At 56.7% G+C, this 21,376-nt stretch overlaps 1 protein-coding gene and 1 pseudogene across 1 annotated transcript; one reads left to right on the top strand and one right to left on the bottom strand.

Annotated features, from left to right (window-relative positions):
* Positions 1 to 588: 588 nt before the first annotated feature.
* Positions 589 to 12,972, bottom strand: LOC113995319 (annotated as a pseudogene).
* Positions 12,904 to 20,270, top strand: LOC113995316 (zinc finger protein 436-like). The gene is made up of 3 exons (XM_039389221.1): positions 12,904 to 12,937; positions 17,804 to 17,887; positions 18,077 to 20,270. The coding sequence occupies exons 2-3, from the start codon at positions 17,836 to 17,838 to the stop codon at positions 18,913 to 18,915; spliced, it is 891 nt and encodes a 296-aa protein (XP_039245155.1). The 5' UTR covers positions 12,904 to 12,937; positions 17,804 to 17,835; the 3' UTR covers positions 18,916 to 20,270.
* Positions 20,271 to 21,376: the final 1,106 nt, after the last annotated feature.

Here is a 21,376-nt window from a genome sequence, read left to right as displayed (position 1 = left end):
ATACTATAAACATAAAAGGGGAAATAAAGGAACACTAAAAGGATATTAGAAAGTTTATTCTCTCAGTTGCTTCCTATCAAACTGTGCTTACCCACACAGACAGGCCAGGGCTGTCAGGATCTGCAGCAGCTGGTCGGTGCCCGTGCTTAGCGGGCGTCCCCGCGGAGCAACACAGTCTCGGTGGTAGAATGAGCATCGCTCGACTCAGCAGCTCCGACACCCCATTTTTATCAGTTCCACATTACACTACGTAGGGCCAGTACGTAGTATAAGGTGATGCCTGAATGGCAGCCAAACCCCGCCTAATCATTACCTAATGGCAACAGTCTGCGCATGCCCTACTTGTAGGGCAAGGGGCCAGCGACCCCTGCCCACATCATCTTCCTCCCATCATCATCTTTCTCACCCCTATGGATGACCTCTACCATTGTGTTTCAAGGGTAGATGTATCTATCTTGCAATATGTAGCAAAACCAAGGAAGAACTCAGCTCTGATAATAGGGGATATCAAGCTGACTTGCTAAAAAGCACAATGGACCTTACAATTAGCTTGTGCCATGAAGTTCCATTGTACCATACTCTAGCTGGTTTCACATCCTAATATGATGCCTTTCTCACGCCTCTATGCTCCATTGATCATCTAATTCAAAAGTACCCCCCTTACATTATTATTAACCATTTGCTGTGTTATAGCTACATGTAAAAGACTTATACCAAAGACTGTATTTCTGTCAATCCCTCAAGAAAACAAAAAAGGGGGAGATGTGGAGGAAAAAGAATCGGAATGGCAATGCTTCCAGGCATGGAGGGACCTGTATGGTGCTTGAAGAGATGACAGCCTATGGACTTTCACGTTTATATCCTCGTTCTGAACCCCATTTAATGTATTTCCCCATATATCTCTGTATTAATCCCCTTGAAATGTATTACCCAGAACTTGCCTGGACTTGCCCACAGTTTTTCCTGCCAAAAGTTGTTTACTCCCTTGCTCTCCCCTGCTTTCCCGCTCATCCCACGCTGACTGGTTGAGAAGTGCCGCAGTGCGGAGTGAGCTCCCGTTGGTCCTTGACTCCCAACTCCTCCCAAGTTCCTCTCTCCTTTCCCTTTGTTCCCTGAGCTGTCTGTCTCATGCTCTGCCCCGGTTACCGAACTTCCCTCAGCCAAACCCTAGATAAGTCCCAATCCTCCCTTAATAAAGTGGCCATTGCACCCCAACCTTCTATCTTGTCGGAACCTTCTATGCAGTGTTACGTCCCTATTCCTTACGCCACCGGGCCGTGGCATAGTTTGCTTGGACATTCCAGGGGAGATGTCCTGCCAGAGGTCTAAAGTCAAAAAAATTGGTCTTCCCAATGAATTTCCAATCTTAGTCTGTGTTCTGATGAATGTTCCTCCCCCTGCCTTCATCCAGATGCCTACAGGGAACCAGGAGGATGGAGACCACCTGCCAGATGTCTTCCCAATGTGTATCATCTGAAATGTGAGTCACCAGGTCTGTGCCCAGTGTGGGTCACTGTGGATCATCCAATGCGGGTCCTCCAATGAATGGGTGATGGAGTTGGAGCAGCAGATGAAGCTCTTCCCGCAGTCAAGGCGCTCACAGGGCTTCTCTTACGGGTGGGTCCGTTGGTGTGTGGTCAAGTTAGAGCTCTGATTGAAGCTCTTCCCACACTTGTGACACTTGTAGGGCCTCTCCCCGCTGTGGATGCGCCTGTGCCTGACAAGGTGGGAGCTGCTGATGAAACTCTTCCCACACTCCTCACACTGGTAGGGCCTCTCCCCAGTGTGGATGCGTTGGTGGGTGACAAGCATGGAGTTGTCCTTGAAGCTCTTCCTACAGTCGGTGCAGCGGAAGGGCCTCTCCTCCCTGTGCATTTGCTGATGCCTGAGGAGATGTGAGCTGGTCAGAAACCTCTTCCCACATTCCAAGCACTTGTAGGGCCGTTCCCCAGTGTGAGTCTTCTGGTGCAAGCTCAAGTGGGAGATGCAGCTGAAGCTCTTCCCACATTCCAAGCACTTGTAGGGTCGTTCCCCAGTGTGAATGCGCTGGTGGTTGTGGAGGGTGGAGCTGTCGCTGAAGCTCTTCCCACATTCCAAGCACTTGTGGGGTCGTTCCCCCGTGTGGCTGCGCTGGTGGCCGATCAAGTGAGAGCTCCGCCTGAAGCTCTTCCCACATTCCAAGCACTTGTGGGGCCGTTCCCCAGTGTGGATGATCTGGTGTCCGATCAGGTGGGATCTCCGGCTGAAGATCTGCCCACATTCCAAGCATGTGTAGAGATGCTCGTGGGTGTGGATGTTCCGGTGGCGGATCAGGCTGGACCTATGACTGAAGCTCTTCCCACATTCCCCACACGTGTATGGCTGTTCTCCCGTGTGGGTGTGCTGGTGGGTGAGGAGCATGGAGCTCCGGTTGTAGGTCTTCCCACATTCCAAGCATTTGTAGGGCTTCTCCCTGGTGGGAGGTTGCTCAAGGACCTCCTGGTCGCAGCTCTGGCTCAAGTTCCGGCCACCTTCCCGGCACAGGGTGGGTCTTTCCTCCTCAGAGCACTCTGGGCTGGCTTTGGAGACCCTCCTCCTGGGGTACCTTCGTGGCTTTCCCTCCCCGCTGCCTTCCTGCGCCGTGGAGCCCTTCAAAACGGCCTCTCCCACCAGGCTCTGCTGGGGGGATTTGTCCTCCGGGCTCTCCGTCCTCAGCTCGGGGCCTGGGGCAGGAAGGAAACACAGGGAGGGGATTTGCCCCCAGCCCAGAGGGAAGGCCAAGGACATCCCCCCAACTCCGGCCCCGGCAGGACGGCGGCGGCAGCGGGGTTGTCCTGCAGCTGGGGGTGATGCTCGGCTGGGAGATACAGGACAAGACAGGGGCAAAGGGGCACTGACTTCCTCCTCACCTGCCTGGGGGTCCTGGGGCATCTTCCTCTTCCTCGCAGCCTCCTCCTCCATTCGGCCAAGCTTTGGGAAGGAGAAATCCTGCTGGGGGGGGAAAAACAAAGTGTGAGTGCATTGGCTTGGGGGTTCCTCCTGCCCAAGGCCATCTCTAGAAGTCACTAGGAGTTCTGTGTCCATAATATGAGTGACCCAACTGCAAACCATGTTGGGCACAGACCTGCTGACCCACATTCCAGGTGATCCATGCTGGTAGTGCCTTGGGTTTGTCAGGTTTTGGTAGTAGGGGGATTCCAGGGCTGGGTTCTGTGAGCAGCTGCCAGAAACTTCCCCCATGTCCAGCAGAGCCAATTCCAGCTGGCTCCAGGACAGACCCACCGCTGGCCAAGGCTGAGCCCATCAGAGATGGCAGTGACACCTCAGGGAGAACGTACTGAAGGAGGAAAAAGTCTTTGTGCAGATGGAATTGGGTGCAGAGAAGAGCAGAGTGGGAACAGGGGAGAGGAACAGTTCTGCAGACCCCCAGGGCAGTGCAGAAGGAAGGGCAGGAGGTGCTCCAGGCACCAGGGCTGAGATTCCCCTGCAGCCCAAGGAGGAGCCCACAGAGCAGGGGGATGTCCAAAAAGAAGGATGTGAGCCCGTGGGCAGCCCGTGCTGGAGCAGAGTCCCTGCAGCTGCTGCGGCCCCAGAGACCTCAAAGGGTCTCACTCAGCAGTGCTGGTTATGGGGCCCCCACAGGAATTGTCCATCCTGGCCCCAAGTCAGGTCCGTGACTTTCTCTGAAAGTTGGAGAACAAAAATAGGATTCTACTTGGGTTGTTCTTCAGGCAAGAAAAATAAGAAGTTTCCCAGGCTGTTGGTTAAACTGCAGGAGCTGGTTAGACAGCACCAGTTCCTGGCAGCAGAGAGTTTCTGAGCAGCTCAAGAGCAGCTCAGCCCAGGGCTGTTCATCAAGGCTGAGGCCTAAGGAGCATTTCTCAGATCACAGGGAGGCCTGGGGGGGTGGGGATGCACCACCACACCTGGAAAGGTGTCATCCCAAGGACTTGCACAGCTGGGAGGTGTTTTCAGTCCCAGGCCCCCCCGGTCACCCCCCCAAGGTGCTGGACGGCCCTTCAGACCCACCTGAGGCCACCCCCCGTCTCTCCAAGAACCTGCAGGAGGGAAAGCAGCTGAGTCTAAACCAGCAAGTGTTCTCTCCAGCTCTAATGTCTCGTAGCTGCTTGCAAGCTGGTTTTGCTTTGTTTGCTAACGTGGAAATCGTAAAAAGCTTTGCGAGTTGTGCTTGACTTGTGAAACAGCCCCGGGCAGCCAACTCTGAAACAATAACGACTCAATGTGTCTCTCGAGTGTGTCATTATCGGCTTGTCGCAGCCCAGGGAACGAATGCGATGTTTGCGGCCAAGGCCGAGGCACAAACCCGTTCCGAGCCCGCCGAGGCTCAGCGGGAAGGAGGAGCCCGCGGGCAGCCGCTCCCTCAGCGGCCCCTGGGGAGGGGACACGGGGGGACACGGCGGGCCGAGCCCGCCAGACCCCGCTCCCCAGGGCCGCCGACACCGCCCCGCCCGGGCAGGCCGAGCCCGCCAGACCCCGCTTCCCGCGGCGCCTCCCGCCCCCTCCGCCCGCAGCGAGCCCCGAGCCCCGGCAGGACCGAGCGCGGGTCCCACCTGCGCCGGGGCCGCCTCCGAGCTCCGCCGCCGCCTCAGCGCCATCCAAGCGCTGCTGCCGCTGCCCCGGCCCGGCAGACGAAGGGAGGGAGCAGTGCCTGCCCGATCCGACCAATCAGCGCGCGAGGGCGAGAAGTGACGGGAGAAGCAGCCAATCATGACGGGACTCGAGCTCTGCCGCCGCCATTTTGTGGCGCGGCCCGGGCCGGGGGGCAGGAACAGGGCATTGCCCGATCGCCGCCCCGGCGCAAAGACCCGGCTGGGGGACATTGATGGGATTGGGAACGGCTCAGATCCGAGCAGGAGGATGAGAAGTCAAACGAATCCTAATAAAACACCTTCCCCCACCCCTCCCTCCTTCACAGACTTCACTTTATCCCCTATTCCCTCCCTCCGCTCCGCGGCACAGGGGGATGGGGGTCCCACCGCTGCTTCCAGCTCAGGGAGAGGAGTCCGTGTCTGCTCCGTCCAGCGTGGGGTACTTGGCACGGGAGACAGTCCCTCGGGGCAGGAGAGGGGCTGTGTGGGCAGTTTTGGGCACCAAAGGCAGCTCAGGTCGGGTCCCCGCTGCCCTGAAACTGCTGCTTGTGAGGCTCCTCCTGCGCTGGTTCGGGTGGTTCCTGTGACAGCGATTCCTGTCGCACACAGCTCAAATCATGGCTCACAGCAACGTGAGGCACATCCATTCCAGTCTCCAGCCCTGGTCCTTTTGGGCACAACTACGAGCTCTCGATCCCATTCCCCGTGAAGTGGAGAGGGGAGTGTGGGGCAGAGCGTGTGCTGGAAGTGGGGGAGGGCTGTTGGAAAGGAGGGGGGAGGGGGAAAAAAGCAGGGGTGGGACCCCCCAAAGTGAGTGGGAGAGCAGACTGGGACCCCCGAAACCAAGCGCGGAGGGTGCTGAAGATTGGGGGGCAATGAGAAAGGAGAAGGAGGCGGGGAGGGGGTAAAAGGGGAGTGGGACCCCCAAGCTGAATGTGGGGGGAGCTGAGGATTGGGGGACAATGGGAAAAATGGTGGGAGTGGGGGAAATAGGGGCAGCTGGGACCCCCAAACAAAACAGGAGAGTTTGTGGGAGAATCTGGGACCTGCAAATCAGGCGTAGGCTGGGCCGGGGGGATGATGGAAAAGGGATGGGGGGTGGGAAAGGGGTGATGGGATTCCTAAACTGAGCGGGAAGGGGGCTGAAACCCTGCAACTGAGCAGAGCAGGAGGAGGGGAAAATACCCCTAAACCAAGCTGGGGGGAAGCTGGGGATTAAGGGGATGATGGGAAAGGGTGAGGAGAGAGGAAAAAAGGTGAGTTGGAAACACCTGGAATTGGGATAAACATAAAGAAATTGAATAAAGACATGTAAACCCCCACCACTTTACAGGGATTTGGGGTTTGGGGGAATATTCAGGAGGATTTTGTGGTTCTGAGAGGGTTTGGGGGAGTTTTCTCCATCCTTTTGCTCCCAGAAGTTGAGAGGGATCGATCTGTTGCCACAAAATGACTCAATGCCACTGAAATTGCCTCAATCCCACCTCAGAATATCTTGACCCCCACCTCAAAATGACTGAATCCCACCCTAAAAGTACTTGGTCCCACAGCTGCCTCTAAACCCCTGGGAGGGTGGGATGGCAACTGGGAGGTGTGAGATGGGGATTGGGAAAGCTGGGATGGGGTCTGGTAGGAGACAGGTTGGGGATGAAGAGGCCGGGGGGGGACCCCGTTCCTGAGGGGGTTTCAGGGTATCCCTCTGAAGTTCTGAGGCCTGAACAACAGGCCCTGAGCCAGAGCTGATCTCTAGATGAACCTTCCGACCTACTGTTATATATAGTCATGTATCTGCTTATTAGCCAAAATTCTATGTAATCCTTAGTAAAATACGTAATACTAAACATGACAGTAAGATATATTGGTATCTACTTAATTAGTGAAGATTTGTATTTTTTATTAATGTATCTATCTTTCTGTATTTAGAGACTGGTCAAGGCCATGGAAGTAGATAACTGGCCTTATTGGACAGTAGTTGGTCCAAACTGACTCCCTCGATTTTCCTGAGTCCTGGCCAGGCTTTGGGTGAAAACTAAGGAGAGAAGAAAGCCAGACATTTTCCACACTAAGCCATGATGTAAACTTGTTTGTTTGACAATATAAAAGCTGGACCCTCTCACAGCGAGGACAAAGGCATCCACCTGGGAGTGGATGCACTGCGTAGGATTTCCCAGTTCCCAGGCTGGTTCTCTGGCCCTTCACTGTGACCGGGGCTCCCCAGCTGATGGTAATGCATTAAATGGGGTAACTGCTGATGTATCTTTCTTAATCACTATAGACACTCTTTGTAGCAATGATTAGGTGCATTGCTAAGCTTATCTTTTTATAATTCTTGGCTTCTTTTGTAATTCTTTGCTGTTTTGCACTATAGTACATTTATAGACTTATTCTTTAAAGTTGGTGTCTGTGTTTCTTGTGCTGATCCTCGTCCCCAGTGGCAAAACGAGCTGAATGTTGGGGATGATGAGGCCAGGAGGGACCTCTTTCCTGAAGGGATTTTGGGGTATCACTCCTTCCTGAGGAAGTTTTGGGATACCCTCTAGTACTGAGGGAGTTTTTGGGGTGCCCCCAATCCTGAGAGGAGTACTGGGAGATTTGGGTGGGAACACATGGCTCCAGCACTTGGAGTTGGGCACCATAAGGAGGGACACAAGAAGCCTGTTATGGAGATGATCCTGCTGCTTGCCGCCGATTTTGGGGGCTAGAAACGTCTTTTGGGGTTCCCCCTCCTCATTCTCAGGGGCTGAGGTGAACCTATGCCCACACAGTGGGTGTAGGGAACTGAGATTATGACCCTAGGAGAAACTTAGAAGGGGAACTTGGCAGGATAAACGCGGACATGGTGAGATGTGTCCCTGTGTGTGGGTGTAGCAGTTTTAGTATAAAATCATGGAATCATAGAATCAGCTGGGTTGGAAGGGACCTCTGAGATCATCAAGTCCAACCCTTGATCCAACCCTGCCATGGTTCCCAGACCATGGCACTGATGCCACATCCAGTCTTATCTTAAACACCTCCAGGGACGGAGAATCCACCACTTCCCTGGGCAGCCCATTCCAATGTCTGATCACCCTCTCTGGAAAGAATTTCTTCCTAATATCCAACCTAAACCTCCCCTGGCACAGCTTAAGACCATGCCCTCTTATCTTACTAATAGCTGCCTGGGAGAAGAGACCAACCCCCACCTGGCTCCCCCCTCCTGTCAGGGAGTTGCAGAGAGTGAGGAGGTCTCCCCTGAGCCTCCTCTTCTCCAGGCTGAGCCCCCCCAGCTCCCTCAGCCTCTCCTCACAGCACTTGTGCTCCAGTCCCTTCCCCAGCCTCGTTGCTCTTCTCTGCACCTGCTCCAGCCCCTCCATGTCCTTCCTGAGCTGAGGGCCCAGAGCTGGACACAGCACTCCAGGGGTGGCCTCACCAGCGCTGAGTCCAGGGGAAGAATCACTTCCCTGCTCCTGCTGCCACACTCTTCCTGAGCCAGGCCAGGATCCATTGGCCCTCTTGGCCACCTGGGCACACTCTGGCTCATGTTCAGCTGCTGTCAATCCACACTCCCAGCTCCCTTCCTGCCTGGCTGCTCTCCAGCCACTCTGTCCCCAGCCCGGGGGGCTGCCGGGGGTTGTTGTGGCCAAAGGACAAGACCCGGCACTTGGCCTGGTTGAACCTCATCCCGTCAGAATCAGCCCAACTCTCCAGCTTGTCCAGGTCCCTCTGCAGAGCCCTCCTGCCTTCCAGCACATCAACACACCCCCCAGCTTGGTGTCATCTGCAAATTTGCTGATGGTGGACTCAATCCCTTCATCTAAATCATCAATAAAGATATTAAATAGAACTGGGCCCAGCGCTGATCCCTGGGGACACCACTGGTGACCGGATCCCAACTGGATGCAGCTCCATCCCCACCACTCCCTGGGCCCTTAACCCAGCAGAGTGCCCCTGTCCAAGCCTTGGCTGCAGCTTTTCCAGGAGTGTGCCATAGGAAACAGTGTCCAAGGCTGTGCTGCAGTCCACGTAGACACATCCACAGCCTTCCCCTCATCCACCAAGTGGGTCACTTCGTCATAAAAGGAGATCAGGTTGATCAGACAGGACCTGCCCCTCCTAAACCTGTGCTGGCTGGGTCTGATCCCTTCCTGGCAACCAGCTCGAAACCAGGGAAGTGCCCTGTGTTCCCAGAATTCCATTCTATTCCTTACGTAAGCAGAGGTATTAATACAAGGGGGAGGAAATTGGCTGGCCAGATGTCTTCTGGCTGGGTTGGAGAGAAGGGGCAGCTTCGCTGAGCTCCTGTGAAGGGCTGTGGGGCCTCGCAGACCTCGGGAGGTGGTTGCTTCGTCCCGACTCGTAGGGGAAGTCTGTTGGCACAGTTCTGCTTTCTCAAGGGAAGTATTAAGATTCTTTTTGCTTGCTGGCTCTCTATTAGCCATGTATATTTGGGTATATCTGTTTTTCATTTTTTTGGGGGTTCTCTTTTCTTCTATGTGTATAGGTTTTTGTAACTGCAATTCAGTGTAAATATATAAATATTGCTTTAGTTCAGTTTGAGTCCTTTGGGTTTTTTTTCCCTTTTCCCTTCTGTCTCCTTTACCCATTGTGGGGGGGGGGAGACGTTTGCTGTAGTTCGGGGACATTGGCTGGGAAACTTCGGGTTATCTCGGTTTATTTTGGTACAGTGTCTGGGAATGTTTGGGAACATTACCGGGAAAGCTGCCAAGAGCACTTTGTTTATATAAACATGGCCCTTAGTTTTGGATAGATTAGGATGTTGGTTAGCAAAACAGACAAATGCTACTAGTCAGGCTATTGCAGATTTATTGACCAGTGCTCAGTCAGTAAGACATGTTACTTTGAAAAATAGAGCTGCTATTGACTTTTTGCTTTTAGCACAGGGACATGAATGGGAAGGATTTGATGGAATGTGTTGCATGAACTTGAGTGACAAATCAACCTCCATTCACAAAAGCTTTACAACAGTTACAGGACCTAACAAAGAAACTGACGGTGAACAACAGATGGAACCCCTTTGAAGGATGGGATTGGACTTTGGGATTGGGGCCATGGGTGAAAAAGATTTCAAGCCTTGGTGGTACAAGTCCATACAGCTTTAACTTAAGTGCCTTAGAAAATAAAGAAGAGGGAGATGTAGGGAACCAAGATTACAGGACCCTGGGAGAAACTTAAGGGGAACTTGGCAAGATAAAAGCGGACGTAGTGAGATGTGTCTTTGTGTGGGGAAAAGTGCTTGGGAGTATTTTTCTCATGGGCAGTGAATGCTTAACTAAAAAGTAGATCTAGAGAAGAGTTACTAACAGGAATTTACTGCTGCTGTAACGGGGTATATAAACTGTGAAAGAACTGTAATAAAGGATTCCATTACACCTCATGGCATCTCTGCCTGAGATGTCACGGACGCCCACCTGGCTACACCCTCCTGTCAGGGAGTTGTAGAGAGTGAGGAGGTCTCCCCTGAGCATCCTCTTCTCCAGCTCCCTCAGCCTCTCCTCACAGCACTTGTGCTCCAGTTCCTTCCCCAGCCTCGTTGCTCTTCTCTGCACCTGCTCCAGCCCCTCCAGGGCCTTCCTGAGCTGAGGGCCCAGAACTGGACACAGCACTCCAGGGGTGGCCTCACCAGCGCTGAGTCCAGGGGAAGAATCACTTCCCTGCTCCTGCTGCCACACTCTTCCTGAGCCAGGCCAGGATCCATTGGTCTTCTTCGCCACCCAGGCACACTCTGTCTCCTGTTCAGCTTCCTGTCTATCCACACTCCCAGCTCCCTTTCTGCCTGGCTGCTCTCCAGCCACTCTGTCCCAGCCCGGAGCTGCCGGGGCTTCTTGTGTCCAAAGGGCAGGTCCTGGCATTTGGCCTGGTTGAACCTCATCCCGTCAGAATCAGCCCAACTCTCCAGCATGTCCAGGTCCCTCTGCAGAGCCCTCCTGCCTTCCAGCAGATCAACATTCCCCCCCCAACTTAGTGTCATCTGCAAATTTGCTGATGGTGGACTCAATTCCCTCATCTAAATTATCGATAAAGATATTAAATAGAACTGGGCCCAACACTGATCCCTAGGGGACACCACTGGTGACCAGATCCCAACGGGATCAGCACTGTTCCCCTGCGTGCCCTTGCTCATGCAGGAAAAGACATGAACTGCTCCAAAACCTCTTCCCACACTCGGGACACTTGCAGGGCCATTCCCCCGTGTGCATCTGCTGATGGACGAGGAGACGGGAGCTGGTCTGGAACCTCTTCCCACACTTGAGACACTTGTAGGGCCGTTCCCCGGTGTGGATCTTCTGGTGGCAGATCAGGTTGGACCTGACGCTGAAGCTCTTCCCACACTCCAGGCACTTATAGGGTCGGTGCTGGTGGGTGATGAGGTAGAAGCAGTCACTGAAGCTCTTCCCACATTCCCCACACGTGTAGGGCCGTTCCCCCATGTGGATCATCTGGTGGTGGATCAGGTGCGAGCCCAAGCTGAAGCTCTCCCCACATTTCTGACACTTGTAGGGCTTCTCCCCCGTGTGCAGATGCTGGTGGGTGATGAGGCAGGAGTTCCAACTGAAGCTCTTCCACATTCCAAGCACTTGTAGGGCTGTTCCTCAGTGTGCAGGGATTGGTGGGCGCAAAGCTTGGAGCTCTGCTTGAAGCTCTTCCACAATTTCAATCACACCGGTCCCTCCTCAGTGTGTACCTGTTGGTGGTAGAAGAGGTGAGAGATCTGGGCGAAGCTCTTCCGACACTCCAAGCACCTGTAAGGCTTCTCTCTGGGGTGAAACTGAACGTGGACCATCAGGTCAGGGCTCTGGATGAAGGTCCGTCCGCCTTCCCGGCGCAGGGTGGGTCTTTCCTCCTCAGAGTTCCCTGGGCTGCCTTTGGAGACCCTCCTCCTGGGAGATCTCCGTGGCTTTCCCTCCCCGCTGCCTTCCTGCGCCGTGGAGCCCTTCAAAACGGCCTCTCCCACCAGGCTCTGCCGGGGGGATTTGTCCTCCGGGCTCTCCGTCCTCAGCTCGGGGCCTGGGGCAGGAGGGAAGAAGGACAGGGAGGGGATTTGCCTCCGGCCCAGAGGGAAGGCCAAGGACATCCCCCCAACTCCGGCCCCGGCAGGACGGCGGCGGCAGCGGGGTTGTCCTGCAGCCGGGGGCGATGCTCGGCTGGGAGATACAGGACAAGACAGGGGCAAAGGGGCACTGACTTCCTCCTCACCTGCCTGGGGGTCCCGGGGCATCTTCCTCTTCCTCGTAGCCTTCTCCTCCATCCAGCCAAAGTTTGGGAAGGAGAAATGCTGGTCTGGGGGGGAAAACAAGGTGTGAGTGCGTTGGGTTGGGGGTTCCTCCTACCAAAGTCCATCTCTAGAAGCACCGAGCATCTTGTGTCTGTAAAAACCTCCAAAAGACCAAGATTCATCCCATAAAAACACAAACCCATGAAGACTCTGCCTTAAAAAACCCTCCCAGGAGTTTCCCTTCTCCAGTGTCTCAACTTTGGCGTTCTGGGGTTCCCCCCTGTCCAGGCTCCTGGTGGTCCCATGCACATTGAGGGTACCCCCTGTCCAGAGTCACTACCCTCTCCGGGCTTCTGGGGGTCCCAGGAATCCCAGGATCGCCCCCTCTCCTGTCTCCTCACTTTGGGTCCCTGGGCTTTCCCCCCTCTCCACGGTGCTGCTCAGGGATACAGGGAAGTTTGGAGGTCCCAGGGGTCCCTTCTCCCCTCTCTCTCTGCTTGGAGGTACCGGGTTCCCAAGGTCCCCCCTCTCCTGGGTCCCACCTTCCTTGGGCTCCACTTTCAGGCTCCCGGGGTCCCCCCCACGTGCTCCCCCTCCAGGCTGCCGGGGGTCCCCCAGCTCCGCTCTCGCCCCGCTCCGCTCTCCCCACTCCAGGGTTCCTCCCCCCCCACCCCCGGCTCTCCCGAGGGGTCCCCAAACCCGCTGGGTCGTGTCCGTCCGTCCCCCCCGGCCCAGCCCCCCCCCCGCCGGTACCGGGGGACAGCGGAGGCGGCGGGGCCTGACCCGGGATCACCGACCCCCACCGCGGGGGGGGACCCGCATCCCCCCGCCCAGCGCCGGGAACCCACACCGGGACCCCCAAAAACACCTCCCGGGGATCCTCGATATCCCCCCAAGGGGCATTTGGGGCTCAGCTTTGGGGTCCTGCAAGATCCAAACATTCACCCCCCCTGCCCGCCATGAACAAAAATCAACGAACCAACCAACCAAGATTTTTGGGACGAGCTCCTTCTTCCCAGGAACGTGCGGGACGGGGCGGGGCGATCCTCTCTCGTTTCCTTTTCCTCCTTTATCCCCTCCCGTTCCTCCCGCTCCGCCTTTTCCTGTTCCGTCCCTGCGGCCGCGGAGCTCTCGGGTGAGCGGGGGGGACACGGTGGGAAAGGGGGGAAGAGAGGGGGAAAAGAGGGGATGGGACCCCCAAACTGAGCGCGAGGGGCGGTGGGTCACCCCCAAAGGGAGCTGGGAAGGAGCCGGGGTTTGGGGGGACGGTGGGAAAGGGGTGGGAGAGGGGGAATAAGGGGAGGTGGGACGGCGGGAAAGGGCTTCCCTTGGGGTCCCTTCGTGGCCCAGCAGAGCCCCCCAATCCCCGCCGTGCCCCCCAAAGCTCGGTGCGGGGGTGGGATAGAACAGGAGAGCCGGGCTGGGCCCGGGAAAGGCCGGGAAGGGAAGCAGGAATGGCCCCGGGGCTTGGATGCCGCGTTGGTGCTGCCGCGGGGCTGGGCCGGAGCTGGGAAACAGGGCCGGGCAAGAGGAGAGAGAAAGTGCTGCGGGACTCCAGAGCCGAGCCCCGAATGTCTGGGGGGGCTCTGGGTTTGTGGGGTTTTGAGGGAGAGGATGTTTGGATGTTGCAGGACCCCAAAGCTGAGCCGCAAATGCGCCTTGGGGGGCTATCGGGGGTCCCCGGGAGGTGTTTTTGGGGGTCCCGGTGTGGGTTCCCGGCGGTAGGTGGGGGGATGCGGGTCCCCCCCGCGGTGGGGTCGGTGTTGCTGGGTCAGGCCCTTGGTTGCCAGCCCGGAGCACGGAGAGGGGGGAGCCCTGGTAGCCCGAGAGGGGGATCCGGGAGAGGGGGGACCCTCGGGCCCCCAAAGTGGAGAGAGCAGAGAGGGGGAAGTGCTGGGAGGGTTATTTTGGGCTGAGTCTTGGGGGTGCAGGGGGGACACAGTGCTGGGGAAGGGGGTTCCCGGGGGTCCCAGGGCCACGGAAAGGGGGGTGCAGAGATTGGAGAGGTGGGATGGGATGTCAGTGGGGGTCCAGGGGTCCTCGGTGTCAGGGAAAGGGGGAGTCACAGGGTAGGGGGACACAGAATGACAGGAAAAGGGGTTCAGGGGGTTCCTCAGTGTTCAAAACACAGGGGTCTGGGGTTTCAGAAAGGCAGGAACGGGAGTCCAGGGGGTCCCAGGGTCAAGGAAAAGGGAGACCTGGGGGCTGGGAGAGGCGGGATGGCAGGGAAAGGGGGTGCAGGGGGTTATTGGTGCAGGATAAGTGGGTTAAGGGGGGTTCCTGAGCCCAGGAATGGGGGCTCAAGGGGGGTCCCAGAATCAAGGAGAAAGTGAGAATGTAGGGACTGGCACTAGAGTGGGTCTAGAGGGTCCCTGTGCCCAGGAAAGGGGGGTCCAGGGGCCTCCAGTGTCAGGGAAAGGTGGTTCATTGGGTGGGGACAGCTGGGATGTCCCAGAAGGTGGTTCAGAGGGTCCTGGGTGTTAGGAAAGGGAGGGTTGTGGGCTGGAAGAGGCAGGAATGGGGGTCCAGGGGGTGCCAGGGTCGAGGAAAAGGGAGTATGGAGTCTGGGAGGGGTGGGATGGCCAGGAAATTGGGGTGCAGGGGGGTCCTGATTCACAGCAGTGGGGGTCCAGAGAGTCACAGGGTCAAGGAAAAGGGAGTGTGGAGTCTGGGAGAGGTGAGGTGGCCGGGAAGTGGGTGCAGGGGGTCCCGGTCCCAGATAAGGGGCTGCACGGGGGGTCTCAGTGCACAGAAATGGGGGGTTCAGGGACCCCCTGGGACACCCCAGGACCCCCCTGCAGGAAGCACTGGGAGTGGGGAACTGGGGAGACACGAAGATTTGGGTGTTGGGGTTATCCCAAGGTCAAGGAAAGGGGGGAACTGGGAGAGCTGGCAAGGGGCTGCAGGGGCTGCTGGGGTGAAGGAAAGGGGGGCTGGGGGTGAGGTGACCTGGGGTGGCCGGGAATGGGGGCTAAGGAAAAGGGGGATCCAAGGGCTAGGAGAGGCAGGATGACCAGGAAAGAGAGGGCAGGGGGGGTCCCAGAATCAAAGAAAGGGAGGTCTGGGGGCTGGAAAACTGGGAATGGCCAGGCAGGGGGTCCCAGTGCCCAGGAAAAGGGGGTGCAGGGGGATCCTGGTAATAATAGGGAAGAGAAGGAGGGAACAATGGGATGAGGCTCCTAAGTGCTGATTTCCAGGGGCAGGAAGGCGGGGAGAGGGCAGGGAAGTGTCCCCAGGGAAAGGGATCCCTGAGTGGATCTGCTGGTCAGGGCCAGAGTGGGAACTGGGAACAAGGATTTTGGGAATGCAGAGCAGCAGGAAGGGGTTTGCCCTCTCCCTCCTGCGCTTTCCAGAGCCCAGTCACTCCCAGTATGAGCCCAGTTGCTCCCGCTATATCCTACTTGCCCACAACATGGTCCCAATTGGCCCCAGCATAGTGCCAGTCACTCCCAGTATGATCCCAGTGTGAGCCCAGTTTCTCCCAGTATGATTCCAGCTGCCCCAGCTGTGGTTCCAGTCCCCCCAGCATGGTTCCAGTATCTTCCAGTTGATCCCACTTGCTGCCAGCATGGACCAAGAAGCTCCCAGTAACCCCCAGTAAGGTTCCATTCACACCCACTGTAATCCCAGTTGCTCCCAGTATGGTCCCAGTCACCTCCAGTATGATCCCAGTTCCTTCCGGCCACTGCCAATATGAACCCAGTATCATGGCAGTTCCTTCCAGTCATTCCCAGTATGATCCCAGTTCCCTCCAGCAAGCTTCCATTTGCTCCCCTTGTGAAACCAGTCACTTCCAGTATAATGCCATTTACATGGCCCCAGTTGCTCCCACTCAACCCCAGTATGATGTCAGTCACTCCCAGATACTGCTGGTATTATTCCAGGCACTGGTTCCTGTCACCCCCAGTATATCCCAGTCACTCCCAGTTCCTCCCAGTTACTTCCAGCATGATCCCAGCCATGCTCACAGCCACTCCCAGTCACCCTCAGTGTGGTCCCAGTCGCTCCCAGTTTGACCCAGTCACCTTGAGCATTGTTTCAGTTGCTCCCAGTATATTCCAGTTGCCCCCACCAAGGTCCCAATTGCCCCCAGCATGCTCTTTGCCCCTGCCAGTACGATCCCAGTCACTCTCAGTATGATCCCAGTTGCCACCATCATGGTCCCATTTGCTCCCTGTTTGTCTCAGTGTAGTCCTAGTTGCCCCTAGCATAGTCCCAGTCACTGCCAGTATCATCCCAGTCTGTCCCAGCAGGTTCCCAGTCACCCCCAGTATAGACCCAGTCACTGCCTCTTGCTCCCAGTTGTCCCCAGCATGGTCCCAGTCATCCCCAGTATGGTTACAGACAGCCCCAAGATATCCCAGTTGCCTGCAGCACGCACCCAGTCCTTCCCAGTGACTCCCAGTTGCTTCCAGCATGATCCCAGTTTCTGTCAGTTGCTCCCAGTAGCCCAAAGTGTGGTCCCTGTTGCCCCAGTTGTGGTTCCAGTCCCCCCAGCATGGTTCCAACATGGTCCCAGTTGCCCCCAGCATGCTCCTTGTCACTCACTCCCAGTATGATCCCAGTCCCACTCACTGTGATCCCAGTCTCCCCAGGACGGGCCCAGCTGCTCGCAGTGTGATCCCAGTATGATCCCAGCTGCTCCCAGCATGGTTCCAGTGTCTCCCTTTTCCTCCCACTGTGATCCCAGTTGCACCCAGGTGCTCCTAGTATAATCCCAGTCACTCCCAGTATGACCCCAGTGTCTCCCAGCATAGTCCCAGTTGCCCCCAGGGTGGTCCCAGTCACCCTCAGTGTGGTTACAGACACTCCCTGTATGATCCCAGTGTAGCCCAGTCTCTCCCAGTACGATCTCAGGATGATCCCAGTGTAGCCCAGTCTCTCCCAATATGATCTCAGGATGATCCTAGTGTAGCCCAGTCACTCCCAATATGATCTCAGGATGATCCCAGTGTAGCCCAGTCACTCCCAGGATGATCTCAGGATGATCCCAGTGTAGCCCAGTTGCTCCCAGGATGAGCCCAAAGCTCCTGGAACACCTGGAGGACCCACCCAGAGGAGGGTCCCTCCAGGTTCTGCAGCTGCAGAAGAGCCCCCAGGAGCCGAGGTCCCCCCAGAGCCCCCCCAGGCAGGAGAAGGTGGTGACAACTCTCCAGCCCAGGGTCCCGGGAGCACCGGGGGGTCTCCAGCCTGATCCCCCAACAAGGGGCTCCCACAACCCCTCACACTGCCCCCAAAATCCCTCGGGATTCCCCATCATCCATCTCTGCATTCCCCCTCCAAGATCTGCAGGCTCCTGAGATGAACCCAAAGGGCTGCCACAAGCCCTGAATTTTTATCTCCAGCCATGCCTTTTCCCTCTTTTGCTGTTCTTTTGCCCTTCCTGGGATCCCCCCAGGGGGTGGGAGCAGACAAGAGCCCAGTGCTGCCCCATCCTGACCTGCCCCAGCTCCATCCCTGCTCCTCCCGCGGGATGTGATGGGTTTGGGGGGAATGGGGGCCAAGGGTGGATGCTGGTCCTGGGGGGAGGAGGAGAAGGGATGGAGGAGGAGGAGGGGAAGGAAGAGGACCTTCAGAGTGGGGAGAGCAAAGAGAAGTGATGCTAGAACTGGGGGACGCCTAAACCCTGAAACAGGGGCCTGGAGAGGGGCTACCCTTGGGACCCCTGAAACACTGAAGTGGGAGCCCAGAAAGGGGGGAGCCCTTGGACCCCCAACAGTGCAGACAGGGGGGACCCTGGAGAAAGGGGAGCCTGGAGAAGGGGGAGTCTTGAGAGGGAGTACTCCCAGTACATGTGGGACGCCCAGCAGCCTTGACCAGGGAATCCCCAGAACCCCAAAGTACAGAGACCAGAGAGGGGGACTACTGGGAGGGTTTTTTGGGCTGAATCTTGGTGTTTCGGAGGTTTTCTTGGCCAGAAGCCACCCAGTAACATCTAGAGATGGACTTGGGCAGGAGGAACCGCCAACCCAACACACTCACCCCTTGTTTTCCCCCCCAGACCAGCATTTCTCCTTCACAAAGCTTGGCCAGATGGAGGAGGAGTCTGCGAGGAAGAGGAAGATGCCCCAGGACCCCCAGGCAGGTGAGGAGGAAGTCAGTGCCCCTTTGCCCCTGTCTTGTCCTGTATCTCCCAGCCGAGCATCGCCCCCGGCTGCAGGACAACCCCGCTGCCGCCGCCGTCCTGCCGGGGCCGGAGTTGGGGGGATGTCCTTGGCCTTCCCTCTGGGCCGGAGGCAAATCCCCTCCCTGTCCTTCTTCCCTCCTGCCCCAGGCCCCGAGCTGAGGACGGAGAGCCCGGAGGACAAATCCCCCCGGCAGAGCCTGGTGGGAGAGGCCGTTTTGAAGGGCTCCACGGCGCAGGAAGGCAGCGGGGAGGAAAAACCACGAAGGTACCCCAGGAGGAGGGTCTCCAAAGCCAGCCCAGGGTGCTCTGAGGAGGAAAGACCCACCCTGTGCCGGGAAGGTGACGAGAGCTTGAGCGAGAGCTCTGACCTGGAGGTCCATGAGCAGCTCCGTGCTGGGAAAAGGCCGTTCAAGTGCTTGGAATGTGGGAAGAGGTTTAGCAAGAGATACCACCTGATCCGCCACCAGCGCATCCACACTGGGGAAAGGCCCTACAAGTGCTCGGAGTGTGGGAGCAGCTTCAGCCGGCGCTTCTGCCTGATCCGCCACCAGATCGTTCACACCGGAGAACAACCCTACCAGTGTGGGGAATGTGGGAAAAGCTTCAATGACCGCTCCAACCTCATCACCCACCAGCGCCTGCACTCCAGGAAACGGCCCTACAAGTGCTTGGAATGTGGGAAGAGCTTCTGCCTGAGCTCCGACCTTATCCGCCACCAGAAGATCCACAGTGGGGAACGGCCCTACAAGTGTCCTGAGTGTGGGAAGAGGTTTAAGACCAGCTCACATCTCCTCCTGCATCAGCGGACGCACACAGATGAGAGGCCCTTCCTCTGCACCGACTGTGGGAAGAGCTTCAACCGCAACTCCCACCTTGTCCTGCACCGGCGCATCCACACTGGAGAGAGGCCCTACAAGTGTGACGAGTGTGGGAAGAGCTTCAGCCAGAGCTCTGCCTTGACCTCACACCAACGGACCCACCAGTAAGCGAAGCCCTGTGAGCACCTCAACTGCGGGAAGAGCTTCATCTGCTGCTCCAACTCCATCACCCATCGGAGGACCCACATTGGTTCCACAGTGACCCACATTGGGCACAGATCTGTTGACTCATGTTCCAGATGATCCATGCTGGGCAGTGCATTGGGTTTGCCAGGTTTTGGTAGCAGGGGGACTCCAGGGCTGGGTTTAGTGAGCAGCTGCCAGAAACTTCCCCCATGTCCAGCAGAGCCAATTCCAGCTGGCTCCATCTCAGAGATGACAGTGACGCCTTGGGGAGAATGTATTTGTCTTAGTTTTAGCTGCTCCCCCCAGGGCTGGGAGCTGGGGTGGTTGGTCCCTGGAGAGTTTCCCGCTGAGGGACCAATCACAGCTGTTCTTTTTTGCTCTTTTGAAATTAGATATTCACAACAGCCGGAAATCGTTGGCAGTTTTAGTTGTGTGTGAGAGCGTGTGTGTGAGAGAGAGAAGCCGGAGGGGTGGACGGGGGCCCCCCATAACCCAGGGGGGGCCCCTGTGCCCCCACGGCCCTGGCTCAGCCAGGGCTGGAGGCAGTGTGTAGGAGTATGTGTGTGTTGTGAGGGAGACTCCCTCTTCCCCCCCCAGCTAGACTGCAGGGCTTGGGACAGTGTGAACTGGACTGAGTACCCTGTGGCCAAGGCGAGGGAGCTTTCTTTTTCTTCACCTGGGAAGGCGGTGGTGTGGATTCAAGGCATGCTCGGCATTGGAGCTAGAGGGGTCCAGAGCCTGGAGAAGTGGCTGGGATATATGGAAAAGCTGGAAGAACTGCAGGCTGAAGGAATTGGAGACGGGCCAGAGGGCCTCGGAGGTGCCATACGTTGGGTTTGGACCTGGGCTACTGAAATTGAAAACTGCAGCAGCTAAGGAAGAGTGAGAGAGCCAAACCAGCAGGTTTTTCTGGGCAAGGACTTTTTGATGAAAACTATTTGGGGTAAAAAAGGACTGAGCAGAGACCCAGAGCCTGCAACCTGGAGAGTGAGAAATGGAACATCTTACTCCCTAGGAGGAAACCTTCACGAAACCAAGGAGGAAGGACTCAGAGCTGACTCCCTGGACCTTTTTGTGATGAAGACCTGGTGAAGTGAGTGTTTCCCTGGCAGCCCAGGATGAGACCTCAGCAGGAGCTGAGGGCTGGTGGGGGTGCAAGAGAACCCCTTTCCCTGATACCCCAATGAGAGAGAGACTTTTTCACTATTACCCTGAAGACGACTTCTGAACTGATGTGGGAGGGTTCAAGGGGAGCTGTGTTAATATTATATATAATTGCTTTTTAGTTTGTATAGTATTTATTGGGTAGTAATAAATTGTATGTAATTCCCTTCCCACATACTGTGTGCCTGTCTGAAAATTTCTCTTCGGTGTTGAGGCAAATTGTGAGGGGAACTTGAAGATTGGATTTATGTGGAGGTCGAACCCCCACAGTACTGAAGGAGGAAAAAGTCCTTGTGCAGATGGAATTGGGTGCAGAGAAGAGCAGAGTGGGAACAGGGGAGAGGAACAGCTCTGCAGACCCCCAGGGCAGTGCAGAAGGAGGGGCAGGAGGTGCTCCAGGCACCAGGGCTGAGATTCCCCTGCAGCCCAAGGAGGAGCCCACAGAGCAGGGGGATGTCCAAAAAGAAGGATGTGAGCCCGTGGGCAGCCCGTGCTGGAGCAGAGTCCCTGCAGCTGCTGCGGCCCCAGAGACCTCAAAGGGTCTCACTCAGCACCGCTGGTTATGGGGCCCCCACAGGAATTGTCCATCCCGGCCCCAAGTCAGGTCCGTGACTTTCTCTGAAAGTTGGAGAACAAAAATAGGATTCTACTTGGGTTGTTCTTCAGGCAAGAAAAATAAGAAGTTTCCCAGGCTGTTGGTTAAACTGCAGGAGCTGGTTAGACAGCACCAGTTCCTGGCAGCAGAGTGTTTCTGAGCAGCTCAAGAGCAGCTCAGCCCAGGGCTGTTCATCAAGGCTGAGGCCTAAGGAGCATTTCTCAGATCACAGGGAGGCCTGGGGGGGTGGGGATGCACCACCACACCTGGAAAGGTGTCATCCCAAGGACTTGCACAACTGGGAGGTGTTTTCAGTCCCAGACCCACCCCCGGTCACCCCCCAAGGTGCTGGACGGCCCTTCAGACCCACCTGAGGCCACCCCCCGTCTCTCCAAGAACCTGCAGGAGGGAAAGCAGCTGAGTCTAAACCAGCAAGTGTTCTCTCCAGCTCTAATGTCTCGTAGCTGCTTGCAAGCTTGTTTTGCTTTGTTTGCTAACATGTGGAAATCGTAAAAAGCTTTGCGAGTTGTGCTTGACTTGTGAAACAGCCCCGGGCAGCCAACTCTGAAACAATAACGACTCAATGTGTCTCTCGAGTGTGTCATTATCGGCTTGTCGCAGCCCAGGGAACGAATGCGATGTTTGCGGCCAAGGCCGAGGCACAAACCCGTTCCGAGCCCGCCG

This window comes from Pipra filicauda, unplaced genomic scaffold, assembly GCF_003945595.2.
Source record: "Pipra filicauda isolate LSUMZ 115617 unplaced genomic scaffold, ASM394559v2 scaffold718_size133179_pilon, whole genome shotgun sequence".
In the NCBI taxonomy this organism is placed as follows: domain Eukaryota; kingdom Metazoa; phylum Chordata; class Aves; order Passeriformes; family Pipridae; genus Pipra; species Pipra filicauda.
Note: the sequence above shows the minus strand (reverse complement) of the source record. Positions and strands in the feature narration are given on the sequence as shown.

Excerpts from the sequence above, each read along its gene's own strand:
- LOC113995316 (XM_039389221.1), top strand. The coding sequence starts at position 17,836 with ATGGAGGAGGAGTCTGCGAGGAAGAGGAAGATGCCCCAGGACCCCCAG. Across the intron at positions 17,888-18,076 it reads GCCCCAGGACCCCCAGGCAG|GCCCCGAGCTGAGGACGGAG; the intron begins GTGAGGAGGAAG and ends CTCCTGCCCCAG.